The sequence below is a fragment of the Schistocerca cancellata genome, chromosome 5 (assembly GCF_023864275.1).
Source record: "Schistocerca cancellata isolate TAMUIC-IGC-003103 chromosome 5, iqSchCanc2.1, whole genome shotgun sequence".
In the NCBI taxonomy this organism is placed as follows: Eukaryota; Metazoa; Arthropoda; class Insecta; order Orthoptera; family Acrididae; genus Schistocerca; species Schistocerca cancellata.
In genome coordinates, this window is record NC_064630.1 from 145,761,501 (window position 1) to 145,784,691 (window position 23,191).

At 38.8% G+C, this 23,191-nt stretch overlaps 1 protein-coding gene across 1 annotated transcript in view; it reads right to left on the reverse strand.

The window, feature by feature from the left end:
- Positions 1-2,425: 2,425 nt before the first annotated feature.
- LOC126188406 (hydrocephalus-inducing protein-like) overlaps positions 2,426-23,191 on the reverse strand; it is a 78,230-nt gene continuing 57,464 nt past the window's right edge. Inside the window, exons 7-8 of the mRNA XM_049930008.1 lie at positions 16,206-16,387; positions 2,426-2,748 (exon numbers count right to left, since the gene is read on the reverse strand). Of these exons, the coding sequence (XP_049785965.1) occupies positions 2,426-2,748; positions 16,206-16,387 (505 nt within the window). The remainder of the gene's footprint in view (positions 2,749-16,205; positions 16,388-23,191) is intronic.

The following is a 23,191-nucleotide window of genomic DNA, read 5'->3' on the forward strand; positions in this document are numbered from 1 at the left end:
GGATCTCCTCACTATGGATCTATTGCAATGAGAAGTTTATCTAATATATCGTAAGGTGTAGATTAGGTCTGGGTGCATGAGCTGCACACAAGGCCATATGTGGGCATTGAGGGCATGAGTATTGCCATGCACGCACAACATGCATGCAGCTCATATTCTCTTATTTGCAGTTAGGACCAAAGACTGTCAATAAATACACAACCAGCAAAAGACACTTGAGTTTCTAGTCACATTAAAAGTATTTTTTCATTTCTGTAATTGTTACTTATTATGGCATGACACGGAAATGAATACTTATAATGGAATATAACATATGCATAGTATCTGCGGAAGTGTAGCGTTAAAGACCAATCCTGTGATACACAAAAGTGTCATCAAATGAATAAGTTATAACACTCAGTTGATAACACTTCTGTGGTCATGAAAAACAAATGAATTTATGCTAATGTGCATGCATCTATGAGCCGTCTCGTCACAAAAAACTGTGTATGTCATTTATAAGGCTGTAAAACAGTAGTGTTTTCCTATGTTTATCGGGGAGTGAAATTTTGTCTTTGATCTTTTACTCTGTTGACCACTTCATAAACCTTGTTCCACTTACTTCTGAACTCAAATGTACTGTTCCTGTGTTGATCAAAAGAGAATAAGGCAGGTACAAATGATCTTATGATACCAGCAGATGACAGATAAGCAACTGAGTGTCTGCAATTCTGTAGAGGTACTACACAGTCACAAAGAAACAAATTAAGAATAGTCTTTTCACTGTGCAATGACATAATGGACACAACAGGGCTGCAAAGTAATACATTGCATAGGTTGACAGCAGGTACAAGCTGTATGAAACATTCCGCAGCACAAATTTTAATTCATTTTGTCTGCTTTGATCATTACTGTAGATAATAAAAAGAGACTTAAATGTCTCATGCAAACATTTAATTCCAAATTCTGTTGTTCACTTGTGGAGGGTGGTACAGGGACCTCAAGAAAAAGGGAATAGAATATCACTCATGTTGACATAATTTCCTGGCACAAAATGACCTCTACATAAAGCGAGAAGCAAATATATCTACCCTAACTGGGATGTGTTAGAGCTGGCCTACTGATGTACTTATGAAAAAGAAATAAACATCTGCTTTCATCACTCTATAATTGTCTTTCAAAGTTTTTATACTAGCATCTGTATGTTGGAGTGAGATTGCTGACCATCAGTTGCCTCACTCCAGTCAGATGAATGTCAGTAGGCTATTACCCAGCTTCAATATTGTTAATTTCATTGTTGAAAAAACACTTCCACACAGATATGTGGCCCCAAACACTCTGCAGGCTTGAGCAGCTACTGAAAGCAACTGCCGGAAGCTTTCTTTAGGGTATTTCTTGTAAAATATTTCAATATTTTCTGCAGTGTGATTCTCTCCCTGAGCACATGACTGGAATAAAAGTCAATTAGCGCCAACTGAATTTCAGGAGGTGTACTTTCACATCAACTGCAAAGGAGTTGCAAAATTACTAAAATCAAAATTAAATCAATTTAAGTCACTAAATCTACTATAAAAGTTTCCCAACAGTACCTGTAGCACCATAACAAATTCATCTGTTCACTCATTGTTTTTCAAGTTTACTTTATTTCTAACTAGGGCAACATCCAAAAAAAGTGCAAATAACCTTTTTGAATGTTGCTTTATCCCCAATGATAACTTTCTTTTAAAAGCCAAATATGTGTCAAAAACACCAGTGATTAGTTGACGTCTACCCTGCTAAGCTGCGTTCAAGGCATTCAGGGGCTCTGTAAGTTCAGTTAGAAATGCAAAGTCTACTATGCACATGGGATCATCAAACTCTTTTATTGGCATTCTTTCATGTCCATGAATAATGTTATGTATTTATACAAGTTGAGGAAATGATCTACAACATCTCGACTCAATCAGTGTACTTCACAAAAATGCAACAGACTGCCATAATCACACTTCAGCTCAGCCAGGAAAGATTTAAGCTGTTTATGTCCCATACTGTGCGATCTCAGTTTATTAACTGTTTTTACATTAATGCCCATGATGCCTCTTATTTTAGCACATTTTGCCAGCAAATTAACATAATGTAGGATGGTATTTCCTAATGGACACTATCTTCTTTCACCTTTCTTCTGATCAAAACACCGCATTACAAAACAACACTAAGGGCTAGTATGCATTTCAATAAAAAAGTAGTTGTATTCCCACTATTATACTCAGCCATTTTTTATGTAGGGATCTTAGCTCTTCCTCAACCATTTTCCTCTCACTAATTCTGACCTACCAGGAATGCCAAAGAGACTTCAGCACTGACAATACTAATAACATGAAGTAAACTGGCCCACCCTGCTGTCTTGCCACACATGTTGATAACAAGCAAGCGATGTTAGCAGGGAGGTGGAGGGGAAACTGTTGGCCTAGATATCATGATCTTCCAACCAAAATACTGTTTTATCTAATGTATGCTTAGTAACATCAATTTTTATCACTATGTCACTGATTGCTACCTTGAATGGTGTTTCCTTAGAAGTGACAATGAGAGAGCTCTTTATTGTCCTGCAGTATTTATCATCCTTAAAAGCTGGATCAAACAGAATGAAGACCTCCAGTAATGAAGATTTTTCAAGATACACTAAATGATCTGAAAGTCTTCTGTTATCAACTGAGAGGTAAAACGGATACTCCACTTGCAGTGTAATAGTGATCGGAAGGTCTGTCACATTGGAAAGTATTACTGAATCTGGAAACATAAAAAAACAAAATGAACAATCTGACCAAGAATACTTAACTCTAACAACAACAAAATTAATTATCATAACAATAAAAATAATGACAAACATCATGAAGAGACCCAACATTTCTTCCCAGTAGTCATTACAGATAAAAAATAATGCTTGAGTACCCAATATACATAGCGGTATAAAGCTACCAATAAAAAGGCAGTCTGATGCAGTAGATTCAAATACAAATGCACATGATGACAATTTTTAGGGTGATTAGAAGAGCACCAAAGGGAAAAGTGAGTAGTGGTGGGTGGCTATTTATATATGTGATCAGATGAAAAAGGAAAGGACTGCTCAAATTTATAATTAAAAATAAATCTGAAAACTTGTTCACCAGGAATAAAAAGAAAAATTACTCAAACTGACACTGTGCAACGTTTACTACTGTAGTAGGGCTGTACAAGTAGTAGTTAAATTTTGTACCATTTGTAACTGGTATTGCTGATGTGCAGAACTGTTACAAAGTATTTGTTGGCTACTTTTGCTGTGGACCCTTCTCTTATTGAGTGTTATAGTTGACACAAATTACAGTTTACTTTATTTTAGAGCTCTTCTATCACACCATTTGCTTCATTTCCACTACATGAGGATCACAATGGAAAAAGTATTGCATTTTCTTAATGTGAACTCACATGGATAGTATAAACATTCGTAAAATAGAACTAATCTATTCATTCAGCTTATATCATTGTTTAATTTAACACTCCAACTAAGCTCTGTTCTAAGAAATACAAGTAACCTGAACTGATTGATCTTTTGACACCATCTGGACTCAATTCACTTATCCTATCTATTGCCTATGCACAATGTTTGAATTCACAGGTCTAGATCTGTTTCACATGTTACAGTTTCCACTCTACAGAAAACTGCTCTGTGCCATGTCTCCAGTTGTTGATTTGCACATTCAGCTTCATTGCTCAATCCAGCAGCTAGAAATTGGTTTTTCTGATTTCACTGCTGCAATAACATTTTTGTGTTGATGAAAGTATGCTAAATCTGGTACTGGAGTTTGTTTTTTAATAAATATATTACACTTCATATGAAGAAATGAAAACTTTAGTTTATCAAATAGCTAGTACAACAATAAACAAAAGTTTTCATTTTTTTCATCGGAAATGATGAACTATGGCCCTTGCCATTGCTGGGGTGGTTTTTGTACCTCAGTAATACAGAGAGCCATACCATAGGTGAAACAGTATTGGAGGCATATCTGTCTGGAGGTCAAAGAAATTTATGCCTCCTCAAGAGGGGGAACAGCCTTTTCAGTAGTTGAAGGGGCAACAGTCTGGATGATTGATGGATCTGGTCTCATAACATCAACCAAAATGGCCTTGCTGTGCTGGTACTGTGGACAGCTGAAAGCTAGGGGACATTACAGCCATAATTTTTTCCAAGGGCATGCAGCTCTACTGTGTGGTTAAATGATGATAGCATCCTATTGGGCAAAATATTCTGGAGGTAAAGTAGTCCGCCATTCAGATCCCTGGGCTGGGACTACTATGGACAATGTCATCTCCAAGAGGAACAACTTGGCATTCGAGTGTGGAATGTTGGATTCCTTAATTGGGTAAGTACATTAGAAAATTTACAAAGTGAAATGGGCAAGCTGAACATGCAGTGAAAATTAGTGAAGTTAGGTGGCAGCAGGAACAGGACTTCTGGTCAGGTGAATTCAGTGCTATAAGTACAAAATCAAATAATGGTAATGCAGGAGTGAAAATAAGAATGTGGGTAAGCTACTATGAGCAGATAGTGAATGCATTATCTTAGCCAAGCTAGACACAAGGCCAACACCCACCACAGTAGTACAAGCTTATATCCAACTAGCTATGCAGATGATAAAGAGATTGAAGAAATATATGATGAGATAAAAGAAATTATGCAAATTGCTCAGGAATTGTGAGGGGGGAGTGGAATTCAATAGCAGGAAAAGGAAAAGAAGGAAAAATAAAAGACGCATACAGGCTGGTGGAAAGGAAAGAAGAAGGAAGCCATCTGGTAGAATTTTGTACAGAACATCTTTAACACTTGGTTTAGTAATCATGAAAGAAAGCTTTATATGTGGAAGAGATCTGGTGACACCAGTAGATTTCACACTACTTATATAATTGTAAGACAGAGATCTCAGAACCAGGTTTTAGACAGTAAGAGATTTCCAGGGGCAAATGTGTACTCTGACCACTATTTCCTTGTTATGATCTGTAGATTGAAACTAACAAAACTGAAAGAGGGTAGGAAACTAAGGAAAGGAATCTGGATAAATTGAAAGAACCAGAAGTTTTCGAGAGTTTAAGAAGGAGCATTAGGGAACAAATGACAAGAACAGAGAAAAGGAATACAGCAGAAGATGAGTGGGTAGCTCTGAGAGGTGAGACAGTGAGGGCATCTGAGGATCAAATAGGTAAAAGACAATGCCTAATATAAATCCCTTGGTGGCATAGGAGCTATTGTAATTAACTGATGAAAGGCGAATACATAAAAATGCAGCAAATAACACAGGCAAAAGAGAATACAAACATCTAAAAAATGGACTCACAGGAAGTGCAAAATGGCTAAGCAGGAACGGTTAGAGGACAAATGTAAGGACTCAGAAGCCTGTATCACTAGGGGAAAGATAGACACTACCTACTGGAAAATTAAAGAGATATTTGGAGAAAAAGAGAAGCAGTGGTATAAATATCAAGAGCTCAGATGGAAAACCAGCCCTAAATAAAGAAGGGAAAAGTGGAAGGAGTATAAAGAAAGTTGGTTTTGAAAGGTGTGAATGTTATCAAACTCTCAGTTTAATAAGTCATGGTTGCAAACCACTAACAGAAACTCTTTACAGAAGAATGGAAAAACTGCCAGAAGCTGGCCTTGAGGAACATCAGTTTCGATTCAGGAGAATTGTGGGCCCACATGAAGCACCACTAACACTATGAGTTACCTTAGGACACAGATTAAGGAAAGGCAGACATACATTTATAGCAGTGGTAGACTTAGAGAAAGCTTTTGACAATGTTGACTAGAACACTCTCCTTGAAATTGTGAAGATAGCAGGTGTAAAATACAGTGAGTGAAAGGCTATTTACAAATCATAGAAAAAACAGACGACAGTTATGAAGAGTCAAGGGGCATCAAAAGGAAGCAATGATTGAGAAGGGAGTGTGACAGAATTGTAGCCTATCCCAATGTTAGTCACTTGTATAATGAACAACCAGTATGAAAAATTTGGAGTAGAAATTAAAGTTCAGGAATAAGAAATAAAACTTTGATGTTTGCCGATAACACTGTAATTTTGTCATAGACAACAAAGGACTTGGAAGAGCAATTGATATGTATGGACAGCATCTTGAAATGTGGATACGAGATGAAAATCAATAAAAGCAAAACAACAATAATGGAAGTTAGTCAAATTAAATCATGTGAAGCTGAGGGGATTTGGTTAGGAAATGGGATATTTGATGCAGTATATGAATTTTACTATTTCAGCAGAAAAATAACTGATGACGGCCAAAGTAGAGAGGATGTAAAATGTACACTTGCAATTGAAAGCATAGCTGACAAAGATAAATTTGTTAACACTGAATATAGATTTAAGAATTAGGAACTCTTTTCTGAAGATATGTGCCTGGAGTGTAGCCCTGTACGGAAGTGAAACATGGATAATAGATAGTTCACACTAGAAGAGAATAACAGCTTTAGAAATGTTGTGTTACAGAAGAATGTTGAAGATTAGATGGATAGATCATGTAACCAATGAGGAGGTACTAAACAGAATCGGGGAGAAAATAAATATTTGGCACAATTTGACTAAAAGAGGAGACTTGAAGGTACCACCACTTGAGTACTGGAGGGAAATATGGGGGTAAAAATTGTAGAGGAAGACCAAGCGATGAATACAGTGAGCCACCTCAAAAGATATAGATTGCAGTAGTTATTTAGAAATGAAGAGGCTTGCACAGGACGGAGTAGCATGGAGAGCTGCATCAAATCAGTCTCTGAATTGAAGACCACAACAACAACAATAAAATGATTCATAAAACAGATCTAACTTATTAATTCAGCTCTGATCACCATTTAATTTTACAATTTATCCAAACACTATTCTCAGAGTTGTTGGTAGGCTAAACTAGCTGATGCTGATGACACAGCTCAGGCACAATTCACTCATCCTATTTATTGCTTACAGCCCAAGATTTCTCACATGATTTTGAAGGTTTATCTGCTAAAGTTTTCTGAATTTTTCACCTGTGATAGGATAACTTCTTAGCTTTGTAATTAATTTCTTGGCTTTAATTTTTTATTATGATTTTTGTGCAGTCCCACCAGTACTCAAGCATACACACTTGATGCAGGAACACTGTATTCCAATAGTACTACTCCATGTAACTCACCATTTGCTACATTTTACACAATACACTACAGCAGATAAAACCAACCTGGAAGTTCAAAAGAGGTTCTAATCTTAGAAATTGATATCTAGTGTCATTCATTAATGAAGGGATATGACATTCAGCACTACTATAGGCTAGTGTGGACAGAACATGATGCATAACAATTGTTAGTTCCTATCTCCACAGAAATTTGGTTATTCATCATCATCATCATCATCATTATTATTTAAGACTGATTATGCCTTTCAGCGTTCAGTCTGGAGCATAGTCCCCCTTATAAAATTCCTCCATGATCCCTTATTCAGTGCTAACATTGGTGCCTCTTCTGATGTCAAGCCTATTACTTCAAAATCATTCTTAACCGAATCCAGATACCTTCTCCTTGGTCTACCCCAACTCCTCCTACCCTCTACTGCTGAACCCATGAGTCTCTTGGGTAACCTTGCTCCTCCCATGCGTGTAACATGACCCCACCATCTAAGCCTGTTCGCCCTGACTGCTACATCTATAGAGTTCATCCCCAGTTTTTCTTTGATTTCCTCATTGTGGACACCCCCCTGCCATTGTTCCCATATACTAGTACCTGCAATCATCCTAGCTACTTTCATATCTATAACCTCAACCTTATTGATAAGGTAACCTGAATCCAGCCAGCTTTCACTCCCATACAACAAAGTTGGTCGAAAGATTGAACGATGCACAGATAACTTAGTCTTGGTACTGACTTCCATCTTGCAGAAGAGGGTAGATCGTAGCTGAGAACTCACTGCATTAGCTTTGCTACACAGTTCTTTCACTATGTTTCCATCCTGTGAGAATATGCATCCTAAGTACTTGAAACCATCCACCTGCTCTAACTTTTTTCCTCTTGTCTTCGTAGATTTTCCTGGCCTACATGCATTACGCGGGCAACATATCTGGAAAAATAGGCAGGATTCTAGGACATCATAACATCAAATGTGTCTACCACCCGCTGCCAAAGCTCAAGTCCCTTGTAGGGACAGTGAAGGACGACTTAGGACTCCGGAAATCTGGAGTTTATTTCATACTGTGCGAGTGTGGGAAAGCATATGTGGGGCAAACCATTCATACGATCGAGGAAAGGTGTACTGAACACAAATGGCACACCGATCTCCAACAGCCTACAAAATCTGCAATCGCAGAACATTGCCTTGAGACAAATCATCGTATTAAATACGAGAACACAGAAGTCCTGCACAACACATCCTGCTTTTGGGACTGTGTATACAAGGAAGGAATTGAAATCCAGCTGAACGAGAACCTTATTAACAAGGACAACGGATTTCAACTCAGTCATGCGTGGAATCCAGCAATAAAAGTTCTGCAAGAGCAGTGGAAACGGGGCACCACACCCACTGAAGGTGGCATGCGTAATGACGCCCATCAGTCATCTCGTCAGCACAAACTACCCCCACCACTGCGGCCTGCAGATCCCTTGGTCCATATGCGGAGTCAGTGGAGGGGAGAGGCGACAGGTATATATACTACACCACCCACCAGCCTAGGACATCAGTCAACAGGAGTAACCTGATGATGATGGCACGTTACGCCGTCGAAAATTAGTTCTACAACGACCAGTCAACCCGGCTGCATGCCCGAGAGACCTTCAAGCATTTGTTCCTCCTATTTGGCACTCAATCCATTTACATCTCTTTCCCACTGACATTACTTTCATTTGGAGATCTGATCTAGGTCTGAAATACTATGGGCAAATATTTTTCATGAGTTTTTAAATTTCTACTAAATGCCTGTTGCAATTTTTGACAAGATAACTGACTGAGGAAATGTCTATAACTGCAAAATTCCATGGTAAATTGTATTCAGCCTTATGAAATGCTGGCAGTTACAATAAGGTAAGCAAAAATATTGAAAAAAATTAATGCAATATTGAAAGGATGATCATTTTCAATGAAAAATTACAAATTCATTAATCATAAGGCATGTCAAAACTAAGGTCAAAATTAATGCAAACTGTCATGAAATACATAGACACAGGTGCTGATGTACGTGTAAATAAGTTGATGTGGTCAGTAGCTTCTTCTAGTGCTTAAGTTTTAAGATACTATACTTTATTTTAAAGATACAGTGGGACTTGTTTTTTCAGAAAAATCTCCACAAACTTCTTTATTAAGAACTGTACATACTTCATCTCCACAAAATTCTTCATTAAGAGCTGTACATACTTCATCTCCACAAACTTCTTCATTAAGAGCTGTACATACTTCTCTTTGGGTGTTTATTGTGGTATTGTGATCTCTGTCTCTGTAATCTGTCTCATAACACAGGGCATTCCTGAACCAATACATTTAATTCCTCCACATACACTTCAGCAATTATTTTCCCTGAAGAGTACTACACACACAATGAAGAATGAAAGTAGTAGAGCAGGCGACAACTGCACACCACTTGGATTTCACAGAATTGTTGAAGACCACCACTGAACAAATTGTCCATTCTGCCACTCAACACCCAACCTCTGCAGTGGCAAGACATGGCAACATCAGGTCAGTGGACATCATTTGGCATATTCTGGCCAGTTGCTGTATTGTAAAATAATAATAATAATAATAATAATAATAATAATAATAATAATCCCCGTGGAGGCCCGGGAGAAGAATAGGGCTCCGGTATGTTCTGCCAGTCGTAAAAGGCGACGAAAAGAACAAACCACTAATAGGGCTAACCCCCCTTTTAGTGTGATTACTTGGTTCAGGACAGAACTAAAGAAGCCTCGGACAAGTGCCGTCATGGTCGGGGACGACACTTGAACCCTATGCCCGCCCACAATGGTAACGACACTGCTAGCCAACTGGAAAACGATTTAAATCCGAATAGAGGTGTTTTGCAGGATATGCTTCCTGCAACCACCCTAGAAGGAAAACAAAGACAGAGGATGAGATGGTCAGATGAAGTTAATCGACACCTCATGTTCTGTTATTACCAAGCAACAAACCTAGGAACCAACACAACTGGATACAGATCACAAGTATACACAACATTTATTACCAGATACCCGGAATTAAAATTTTTAACAGAACAATGACTAGCTGATCAGATCCGTGTAATAATCAAAAATAACAGGATACCCCAGTCAGAATTAGAAAACATCAAACAACAAGTACAACAAATACTGGAACAAAATAATGTGCAATCAGAAGAGGAAGAAAACACAGTAATGGACTCAAACATCCCAGAGCAAACAAACAAAGACCAACACGCATCAATTAAACAATCAGAGGAAAACGAAATCTTAAGACAGCCACCAGAACAAGCACAAATAGAACACGAAGAGAGACACGTGTTAGATATAGAAGAGAAATTTCAGCTGACATATATAGAATACAAAGACACAAATACAGACATTAGACCATTCTTGCATAGACCGCCAAATAACCCACAAGTCGAAACAACAATAAAAACTATCAACACAATCATACACAACAAAATAAATGAAAACACAACTATGGAAGAATTACAACTACTGGTTTATATAGGAGCACTCACTACACTAAATATACACACTAGGCAGAGATCAGAACAAACCAACACACAGAAGAAACCCACAAAACCAGCATGGCAACACAGGCTACAGATCAGAATAAGAAAACTGAGAAAAGACATCGGACAGCTAACACAATTTATAAGAAATGAAATATCAGACAAAAAACGAAAAAGGTTAGGTAAAATCTCACAACAAGAAGTGATAGAGCAATTAGGTGAAAAGAAGCAGAAATTACAAGCATTGGCCAAACGACTTAGAAGATACAAAAAAAGTGAAAATAGAAGGAAACAAAACAAAACATTCAACACAAACCAAAAGAAATTTTACCAGACAATAGATAACACACACATTAAAATAGACAATCCACCAAACATAACAGACATGGAACACTTCTGGAGCAGCATATGGTCAAACCCGGTACAACATAACAGACATGCATGGTGGATACAAGCAGAAACAGACGCATACAAGATGATACCACAAATGCCTGAAGTGATAATTTTGCAACATGAAGGCACCCACGAAATTAATTCTACGCACAATTGGAAAGCTCCTGGAAAAGATAAAATAGCAAATTTCTGTCTAAAGAAGTTCACCTCAACACATTCACATCTAACTAAATTATTTAACATAACAGCAGGAAACATTCCACGTGGGAAAAAATATATCTAAAAACAAAGATGATTTGACTTACCAAACGAAAGCAGTGGCACGTCGATACACACACAAACAAACACAAACATACACAGAAAATTCTAGCTTTCGCAACCAACGGTTGCCTCGTCAGGAAAGAGGGAAGGAGAGGGAAAGACGAAAGGATTTGGGTTTTAAGGGAGAGGGTAAGGAGTCATTCCAATCCCGGGAGTGGAAAGACTTACCTTAGGGGGAAAAAAGGACGGGTATACACTCGCGCACACACACACACACATATCCATCCACACATATACAGGCACAAGCAGACATAAATTATTTAACAGTTACATTGCAGACCCATACACAGTCCCTGATACACTTACACATGGAATAACTTATCTGATACCTAAAGATCAAGCAGACACAGCAAACCCAGCAAAATATTGCCCCATAACATGCCTATCAACAACATACAAAATATTAACTTCAGTCATTACACAGAAATTAATGACACATACAACACAGAACAAAATTATAAATGAAGACCAAAAAGGCTGCTGCAAAGGAGCACGAGGATGTAAAGAGCAACTGATAATAGATGCAGAGGTGACATATCAAGCTAAAACTAAACAAAGGTCACTACACTACGCATACATTGATTACCAAAAAGCTTTTGATAGTCTACCCCACTCATGGTTACTACAAATATTGGAAATATACAAAGTAGATCCTAAATTGACACATTTCCTAAACATAGTAATGAAAAATTGGAAAACCACACTTAATATCCAAACAAATTCAAATAATATCACATCACAGCCAATACAGATTAAGTGTGGAATATACCAAGGACACTTACTAAGTCCTTTCTGGTTCTGCCTTGCTCTGAACCCACTATCCAACATGCTAAACAATACAAATTATGGATATAATATTACTGGAACATATCAACACAAAATCACACATTTGCTATACATGGATGATCTAAAACTACTGGCAGCAACAAATCAACAACTCACCCAATTACTAAAGATAACAGAAGTATTCAGCAATGATATAAATATGGCTTTTGGAACAGACAAATGTAAGAAAAATAGCATAGTCAAGGGAGAACATACTAAACAAGAAGATTACATATTGGATAACCACAGCGACTGCATAGAAGCGATGGAAAAACAGATGCCTATAAACATCTAGGATACAGACAAAAAATAGGTATAGATAATACAAATATTTAAGAAAAATATAGACAAAGACTAACAAAAATACTGAAAATGGAATTGACAGCAAGAAACAAGACAAAAGCTATAAATACTTACCAATATTGACCTATTCATTTGGAGTAGTGAAATGGAGTAGAACTAGAAGCACTCAATACACTTACACGATCACAATGCCATGAGTATACACTCCTGGAAATTGAAATAAGAACACCGTGAATTCATTGTCACAGGAAGGGGAAACTTTATTGACACATTCCTGGGGTCAGATACATCACATGATCACACTGACAGAACCACAGGCACATAGACACAGGCAACAGAGCATGCACAATGTCGGCACTAGTACAGTGTATATCCACCTTTCGCAGCAATGCAGGCTGCTATTCTCCCATGGAGACGATCGTAGAGATGCTGGATGTAGTCCTGTGGAACGGCTTGCCATGCCATTTCCACCTGGTGCCTCAGTTGGACCAGCGTTCGTGCTGGACATGCAGACCGCATGAGACGGCGCTTCATCCAGTCCCAAACATGCTCAATGGGGGACAGATCCGGAGATCTTGCTGGCCAGGGTAGTTGACTTACACCTTCTAGAGCACATTGGGTGGCACGGGATACATGCAGACGTGCATTGTCCTGTTGGAACAGCAAGTTCCCTTGCCGGTCTAGGAATGGTAGAACGATGGGTTCGATGACGGTTTGGATGTACCGTGCACTATTCAGTGTCCCCTCGATGATCACCAGTGGTGTACGGCCAGTGTAGGAGATCGCTCCCCACACCATGATGCCGGGTGTTGGCCCTGTGTGCCTTGGTCGTATGCAGTCCTGATTGTGGCGCTCACCTGCACGGCGCCAAACACGCATACGACCATCATTGGCACCAAGGCAGAAGCGACTCTCATCGCTGAAGACGACACGTCTCCATTCGGCCCTCCATTCACGCCTGTCGCGACACCACTGGAGGCGGGCTGCACGATGTTGGGGCGTGAGCGGAAGACGGCCTAACGGTGTGCGGGACCGTAGCCCAGCTTCATGGAGACAGTTGCGAATGGTCCTCGCCGATACCCCAGGAGCAACAGTGTCCCTAATTTGCTGGGAAGTGGCGGTGTTGTCCCCTACGGCACTGCGTAGGATCCTACGGTCTTGGCGTGCATCCGTGCGTCGCTGCGGTCCAGTCCCAGGTCGACGGGCACGTGCACCTTCCGCCGACCACTGGCGACAACATCGATGTACTGTGGAGACCTCACGCCCCACGTGTTGAGCTATTCGGCGGTACGTCCACCCGGCCTCCCGCATGCCCACTATACGCCCTCGCTCAAAGTCCGTCAACTGCACATACGGTTCACGTCCACGCTGTCGCGGCATGCTACCAGTGTTAAAGACTGCGATGGAGCTCCGTATGCCATGGCAAACCGGCTGACACTGACGGCGGCGGTGCACAAATGCTGCGGGTCTGACACACCGGTGTCATTGTGTTCTTTTTTCCATTTCCAGGAGTGTAGAATACATCACATACATTCAGCAACAGAACGATTCACATTAAGCAGAAAGGAAGGAGATGTACAATACTAGCAAATACAGAATACACCAGAAGACATGACAATGTAGCAAAAATAATACATCAACAACTTGCCATACAACATAAACTAATAAAACAACATGTTCCCACATACAAGTATGCACCACAAAATGTATTGGAGAATGATGAATACAAATTATACTGGAACAGAACCATTATAACAGATAAAACAACACAACATAACAAACCTGACATCATACTCACCAATAGAAAGAAGAAATTAACACAACTAATCGAAATATCCATACCCAATACAACAAATATACAAAAGAAAACAGGAGAAAAAATTGAAAAATACATCCAACTGGCTGAGGAAGTCGAGGACATGTGGCATCAGGATAAAGTTGACATTATACCAATTATACTATCAACTACAGGAGTCATACCACACAATATCCACCAGTAGATCAACACAATACAGCTACATCCAAACATATATATACAACTACAGAAATCGGTAATTATTGATACATGTCCAATTACCCGAAAGTTCCTAAATGCAATGTAACATATACTGTACAGTTAAAAGGAAGTCATGCTTGATCAAGATCCGCTTCACTTTCCATTTTTAACCAGACATAACGTCTGAGAAAGGAAATAAATAACAATAATAATAATGACAACAACATGGGCAACTGAAAACATAGTGATATGCCATATGGCAGAAACTGTGGCATAAGAAACAGTGTAACATGTGACTCGTATCTGGGAGGAAGTAATCGAGATTTACAAATACTGCTGACCTGGCTCAAGCTGGATACAAACTGCATGGGGGGAGGGGGGGGGGGAGGAGGGGGGACCATGGTCAGTGACAAAATATGTTTGGTGCTCCATGTCACTACTAACTTTGCTCACGGAGAATAGAAGACTGGACGACTTTGAAAACTACCTATTTAGCATGAACTGCATGTGGAGAAGCCAACATGCAGGTACTGTAACAGTTCTGTTACTCCAAGTCTATGAGATAACAACTTGGAGGAATACAAAAACTGCCACCCCAACTCGAGTCATACACTAATTTTGTGTGGGAAAGAAAACATGTAACTAAATATTTCCAGCAGTCCAGCAGTAATGACACAGCACCTCAAGTCACATGGCATATTCATTAATTGGTAACAAATACATATAATATCCAACAGCTTTATACTGTAGATATCATATTGGTCTGCAATTCCCTCCAAAAATGAAACAGACATCATAGCAATAGGAGGAATCTTTTATTCTTGTATCAAAAATAAGAAAGTTGATTTCACCTGCAAGAAAAATTCTGGCTTCTGGTTTCTGTGATGCAAATGGAATTTTTGTTATTGTTTACTTTGCTAAAAGTAAAATAATAAATTGTGAATACTCCAAAAGCCATCTGGAGGAACTTGATGCAGAAATGTATAAGAAGAGACCTAATACTTTGCTAAAATCGAAATAATAAATTGTGAATACTCCAAAAGCCATCTGGAGCAACTTGATGCAAAAATGTATATGGAGAGACCTCATTTGAGAGAGAGAGAGAGAGAGAGAGAGAGAGAGAGAGAGAGAGAGAGAGAGAGAGAGAGAGACTGAAGTAAGTAAAGGCTTTGGATGAGGTGAGGGGAGAATAATCTCCATTTAAGATAATACCAATGACCACAACGCTACAATGGCAATTTGAAAACCGAGATACTACAAGTACGAATCACTTTAATATTCTCAATGTTCATAAAATGTGGCTTCCTCTGACTTCCATCTACTTTCATATCACCTTCAAACTTGCAGCAGAAAAATGATTAGAGTTAAATGCAGATGTTGTTACAGCCTTAGATCTGTATTTTGATGACTTTCCAGAAGCATACTTCAGGAATGGAGCCTCCTCTCCAGACAAGATATATTGGCCTAAACAGGAACTACACCAAAAAGTAAGTGTAGTATTTTCCTAAAAATACAGACAGTTAAGAGCAATAAATTTCTGCTCTTTTCTTGTACTGTCAATGTGGCCTTGGACCCATCAAACACAGCTTATCTTCCCCCTCCGGATGGCTATATGAGTGTTGGTACCATATACAGTGAGAATTCTACAATGGCAAACAATATAAAAGTAACACTGTATTACCTCTTAATATATCCAGGGTGTCGTCTGGCCCCATATCAACACGAAATGCCACATTTTCTTTGGAAAATTTCAGGACTGGTTCAATAAATGTAGCTGTAATTTCACACACTAGCAGTGACTGTTTCTTTTCTTTGTAATTAATTACAGCATGGCAGTATATCTTTTCTGTTTTCCTGCAGATTCTGAAAAAATGCAAGTCAGTAAAGTGAATAACTACAAAAAAACTTACCCTCAAAGTATGTATTGTTGTCACTCATTACTCACTTAAAATTTGGAACAACCATTAAAACCATAATTTGTGATGAATTCTACCATGACAGACTCTTACTTTTCTGATTGTAACTGTTATGGTGAACACTAATGATTGATATATTTGGAGGCTTTAAAGATATCATAGCTGAATATTATTCAGTATGTTATACATATTGCATTGATCCAACTGAGGTCAATCTCTGCAGTGTTCAAAACCTAGTGGGGAATCAAGTGTTTTGGAAGAAGAAATGTTAACGACCGATGCCAACATCATACTGCAGGTTACAGTTGTGTGATATTTGTCAGTCAAATGAAATTATAATATTTATTGAGAAAACACGTTGCCAAATCATTTGATATTCCTGCTCATGTTCACTATTCAGTACACAATTATAAAAACAGTTTAGTGACAAAATACACAAATTACTTAAGAGTCTCATCAGGTGAAATTACTTCAAATCACTTGTGTAAATGGTTCTAGAATATTGCTCAAGTGTGTGGGATCCATACCAGATAGGACTAACAAGGAAAACTGAATGTATACAGAGAAGGGCACCATGAAAGGTCGCCAGATTGTTTAATCCATGGGAGAGTGTCACAGAGATACTGAAGGAACTGAACTGAAAGACCCTTGAAGATACACGTAGACTGTCCTGAGAAAGTCTATTAACCAAGTTTTAAGAACCGGCTTTAAATGATTAATCTAAGAATATACTGCAATCCCCTACATATAGCTCACAAAGGGATTGTGAGGATAAGACTAGAATAATTATTGCACTCACAGGGACATTCAAACAATCATTCTTCCCATGTCCCATTTATCAATGGAACAGGAGGAAACCCTAATAACTGTTACAATGGGATGTACCCTTTGCCATGCTCCTCACAGTGGTTTGCCGAGAGTAGATGTAGATGTAAATGTAGAGGTAGAGCTGAATTCTATGATGAAATAGATGGGCAGGGACCATCCTTCTAACTACCAATAAAAGTGTCTGTGATAATAACTGATTTATTTTTTACCTTGCAAACTTTACGCCCAAGAGAGGTAAGTTCACAGAGTCCTGACGTGTGTGCCTTGTTGCACTTGCAACAGTACCTGTGGGGAAACTGCAAACAATCTACCCCAGGACATCCCAAGCTATTTTTAGATATTGAAAGATTTCCATAAATAGATCTGTTTCCAATGGATAATGGGCCAAATTACTATCAATGGCTTGCAATTAAGGTAAGGTCTCAACAGGTAATGCTATGTAATGATGACTAAATTCAAAGGAACTTGATACTGGACTATCCATTAGATTATACACACATTAAAACAAAACACGTTTCCCAGAACTCCTGAAGACAGGCGCTGACTATGGATATTGTATCATAGACACAGTTCCTTTTACTGTTCAGAGATGTCACTAAACCCACCCAAATATGTAAACAACCATGCACGAGCAGCACCTATTAGACGGAGGGGGTCCGATAGCTGATCAGTTCCAATCATTCCATCAGGAAGGAGGTACATGGCTCATGTTGTCTGTAGTTCAAACATGCCTAGATGGTCAATACCATGGTTTGATCATGTCAGCATTGTTACTTTGTGCCAGGAAGGGTTCTCAACAAAGAAAGTGTCCAGGCATCTCAGAGTGAATCAAATCGATGTTGTTTGGACATGGAGGAGATACAGAGAGATAGGAACTGTCGATGACATGCCTTACTCAGGTCACCCTAGGGCCCTACTGCAGTGGATGACCACTATGGATTATTGCTCGGAGGGAACCTGACAGTAAAGCCACCGCGTTGAATTATGCTTTCTATGCAGCCATAGGATAACGTGCTATGACTCAAAATGAGCACAATAGGCTGCACGATGAGCAACTTTACACACAATGTCCATGGCGAGGTCCATCTTTGCAACCACAGCACCATGCAGTGCAGTACAGATGGGCTCAACAATGTGCCGAATAGACTGCTCAGGATTGGCATCTCATTCTCTTCATGCACGAGTGTCCCATATGCCTTCAACCAGACAATCGTCGGAGATGTGTTTCAAGGCAACCCGGTCAGGCTGAACATCTTAGACACACTGTCCAGCACCATAACGACTGTACAATATGTTAATGCCATCCTCTGACTGATATTGCAACCATATCGGCAGCATATTGGCGAGACATTTGTCTTCATGGACAACAATTCGCACCATCATTGTGCATTGCTTGACTAGAGTGATCAGCATATTCTGCAGATATGAACCCTATCAAACATGCGTGGGATAGACAGAAAAGGGCTGTTCATGGAACGTGACCCACCAACCACTCTGAGGGATAAATGCGGAATTGCCATTGAGGAATTGAACAATCTGGACCAACAGTGCCTTGATGAACTTGTGGACAGTATGCCACGAAGAATACAGGATTGCATCTATGCAAGAGGACATGCCACTGGGTATTAGTGGTACCAGTGTGTACATTAATCTTGACCACCACCTCTGAAGGTCTCGCTGTATGGAGGTAAAACGTGCAATGTGTGGTTTTTATGAGCAATAAAAAGGGCAGAAATGATGTTTATGTTGATCTCTATTCCAATTTTCTGTAGAGGTTCCACAACATCTCAGCCCTACAGTTTGTAGTTTCGTATTTATTAATCCAAAAAAGTTTACAACTGGATTTTCAGTTTTGTGTGAAATTTTAGTTCAAAAGTAAAGTTTGTAACAGCACACAATGAAGTTTTTAAGAGTTAACAAACAAAAGCAGGTAGACTGCTAAGTATATGAAGATATACAAAAAATGAATGAGTTTGCAAAAAGAGATGTCAGTGTGCCAGGTTGTTATGAGAGTTAATAAAGCTTAACATGAAAGCCAATGCAGGAGCTGTTCTCAGTGAGCACCAGATAGTTCAGTGTACACTACAGACATAGAAATGCAGATGAGGAAAGGAAACTGCATCTCACCGACTGAACAGACTTCAGACTTGTTTGACAGCAAGTACCAATTGAACTTTTCACTGGAAATTTTTTGTATGCTTCATTGGATAGGATCAGCCGGAGTGGCCGAGCAGTTCTAGGCACTACAGTCTGGAACCCCGCGACTGCTACGGTGGCAGGTTCGAATCCTGCCTCGGGCATGGATGTATGTGATGTCCTTAGGTTAGTTAGGTTTAAGTAGTTCTAAGTTCTAGGGGACTGATGACCTCAGCAGTTAAGTCCCATAGTGCTCAGAGCCATTTGAACCATTTGATAGGATCAGGAAAGACTGAATGAGTACGTTTCATCTTAATAAAATGTACAACATGATGTCATGTGGCCATATACTAAACTACCAAAAGTAAATACTACGACAACAAAAATTTCATTATGAGAACAGACAGAGTAAAGTAACCACTCAAATACGGCAGACTAATGCAGATCAAGTAGGCAACATAACAGCACAGAAAACATCACTACTATTTTAGCTAGCTACGACTCTTTTTCCAGATTAAGAATGGGAGAGTGTTGTACCTGGAAGATTGTGTACCTAGGAACACATGATGTTTCCTGATCACTGTTTCAATCTAGTGACTAGTTTTAGAATCACATGAGGGAATGCACATTAGAAACCACTCTAAATAGTTTCTGGCATTATCTACAGTTTTTAGTGTTGTCAGACAAGAGTTTGTATGTTGCACAGCATTTGTAAATATCCCAAGTTCTACATGTCTAAGTGCTTTATAATGTAATAAAGATATTTGGAGGATGTTGTTAATACTTCAGTTACAGCATTTATGGCAAGTAAAATTCTGTATATTTTTAAATCTAGTTACATAACATATGACCAGGTCTGAGTGGTCTAAGATAGCAGACATGTGTGTGGTGGGTGTTCTTCCTTGTGTGAATGTGTGTGTGTTTTTGTATTCTGATGAAGATTTTGGCCAAAGCTTAGTGAGTAACAGTCTTCTTGTAGTGCCTCTCTGCAACTCAAAGTGTCATCATTATGGTTAGTAGCAAACTACCCTTTCCATAATTGTTCATTTTTTCTGGTATTGTAATTGTGTGCAATATTTCTATTCATTTGCAGGGGATTACTTACAACAAACCTCATGAGGCAATAAAAAACACTGTGAAGCATAGTAAAATGCCTAACTCCTTCAACACATCTAGAAGATGAATGTAAGTGAGCATCAGACATTACTCTTGCAGCACATTTTTAAGCAATAAAGGTTCGATGAGTTAACCCAGAACTTATTCAACGTCACAGCACTGAATCAAAATATGAAAAGCACATCAACTTAGCGATTTGTCTCTTTCAAAAGATTGGCAATTATAAAAAATGGAAACATGGCTGAAGTACATTTAAATATCTGGAAGTTTCCACCACAGTTATTTTCCTCAGCACATGGTTACACTTATAACTGGTGATGTAGTCCCTCTCGATGTTGACTCTTTTTGAAACTGAGTATGAGAACATTCACAGACAACATTCAATAATACTTCTCAGAATATTATTTATCACTTCTTCTATTGCTTGATGTATGTTTGGATTAATTAGAAAACTACTGACATTTGCAAAAAGAACTATTTCTCTTGTACATTAGCTGGAAGACAAACATTAGTGGACCTAATATTGAGCCTTGCACAAGCCCATAAACCATTTCTCCAAGTTAGAAGAATCTCTTCAACTTACATTAGTTGAATTATTAAGTATCAGATTTTGTGTGTTTTTTGTCAGATATGACATTATAAACTAGTTGGCAATTCTGTCAGTTACATAAAACCTCAGTTTATCTAGAAGAATATTGTGGTTCACGCAATCAAATGCCTTAGACAAGTAACAAAAAATACCAACTGGTGGAATTTTATTATTTAATACTTATAAAATTTAGTGAGTGAAAATGTAAATAGCATTCTCAGTTGAGCAAATGTTGTGAAATCCGAACTGTGTTTTAATGAGGATATTACTGTTGCTTAGGTGCTATAGAATACATCACCTTGTCAAATATTTTGGGAAATGATTGCATAAGTGAAACAGTCTTGTAGGTATTGATACCTCTCCTATCACCTTTCTTAAAGAGTGGTTTAACAAAGTCTTATTTCAGCGTCTCTGGAAAAATGCATTAAGCTGGTGATGCATTACATATTTCATATTAGATGGCGATATTATATGGGAACAAATCTTTAGTACTCTTTTAGAAACACCATCAATACCAGATGAGCTCTTATTTTTGAGAGAATTTATAATTTTCTTAATTTCAAAGAAGTTGGTGATAAATTCATATGACTGAATTTTGTACAAGTTGCTTTTTCACCATGCTGCTGCAATTATTTTCTTGAACTGTTTGTCAATATATTTTCTACCATATTTACAAGAATCCTGGAGATACTAGAAGGTATCAGATAGATTATATAATGGTAAGACAGAGATTTTGGCCGTGCGTTTCTAGGCGCTACAGTCTGGAACCGCGTGACCGCTATGGTCGCAGGTTCGAATCCTGCCTCGGGCATGGATGTGTGTGTTGTCCTTAGGTTAGTTAGGTTTACGTAGTTCTAAGTTCTAGGGGACTTATGACCTCAGCAGTTGAGTCCCATAGTGCTCAGAGCCATTTGAACCATTTTTTTGAACAGAGATTTAGGAACCAGGTTTTAAATTGTAAGGCATTTCCAGGGGCAGATGTGGACTCTGCCCACAATCTATTGGTTGTGAACTGTAGATTAAAACTGAAGAAACTGCAAAAAGGTGGGAACTTAAGGAGATCGGACCTGGATAAACTGAAAGAACCAGAGGTTGTACAGAGTTTCAGGGAGAGCATAAGGGAACAATTGACACGAATGGGGGAAAGAAATACAGTAGAAGAAGAATGGGTAGCTTTGAGGGATGAAGTAGTGAAGGCAGCAGAGGATCAAGTAGGTAAAAAGACGAGGGCTAGTAGAAATCCTTGGGTAACAGAAGAAATATTGAATTTAATTGATGAAAGGAGAAAATATAAAAACGCAGTAAATGAAGCACGCAAAAAGGAATACAAACGTCTCAAAAATGAGATCGACAGAAAGTGCAAAATGACTAAGCAGGGATGGCTGAGGACAAATGTAAGGATGTAGAGGCTTATCTCACTAGGGGTAAGATAGATACTGCCTACTCGAAAATTAAAGAGACCTTTGGAGAAAGGAGAACCACTTGCATGAATATCAAGAGCTATGATGGAAACCCAGTTCTAAGCAAAGAAGGGAAAGCAGAAAGGTGGAAGGAGTATATAGAGGGCCTATACAAGGGCGATGTACTTGAGGACAATATTATGGAAATGGAAGAGGATGTAGATGAAGATGAAATGGGAGATATAATATTGCGTGAAGAGTTTGACAGAGCACTGAAAGACCTGAGTCGAAACAAGGCCCCGGGAGTAGACAACATTCCATTGGAACTACTGACAGCCTTGGGAGGGCCAGTCCTGACAAAACTCTACCATCTGGTGAGCAATATGTATGAGGCAGGCGAAATAACCTCAGACTTCAAGAAGAATATAATAATTCCAATCCCAAAGAAAGCAGGAGTTGTCAGATGTGAAAATTACCGAACTATCAGTTTAATAAGTCACAGCTATAAAATACTAATGCGAATTCTTTACAGGCGAATGGAAAAACTGGTAGAAGCTGACCTCGGTGAAGATCAGTTTGGATTCCGCAGAAATGTTGGAACATGTGAGGCAATACTGACCCTATGACTTACCTTAGAAAATAGATTAAGGAAAGGCAAAACTACATTTCTAGCATTTGTAGA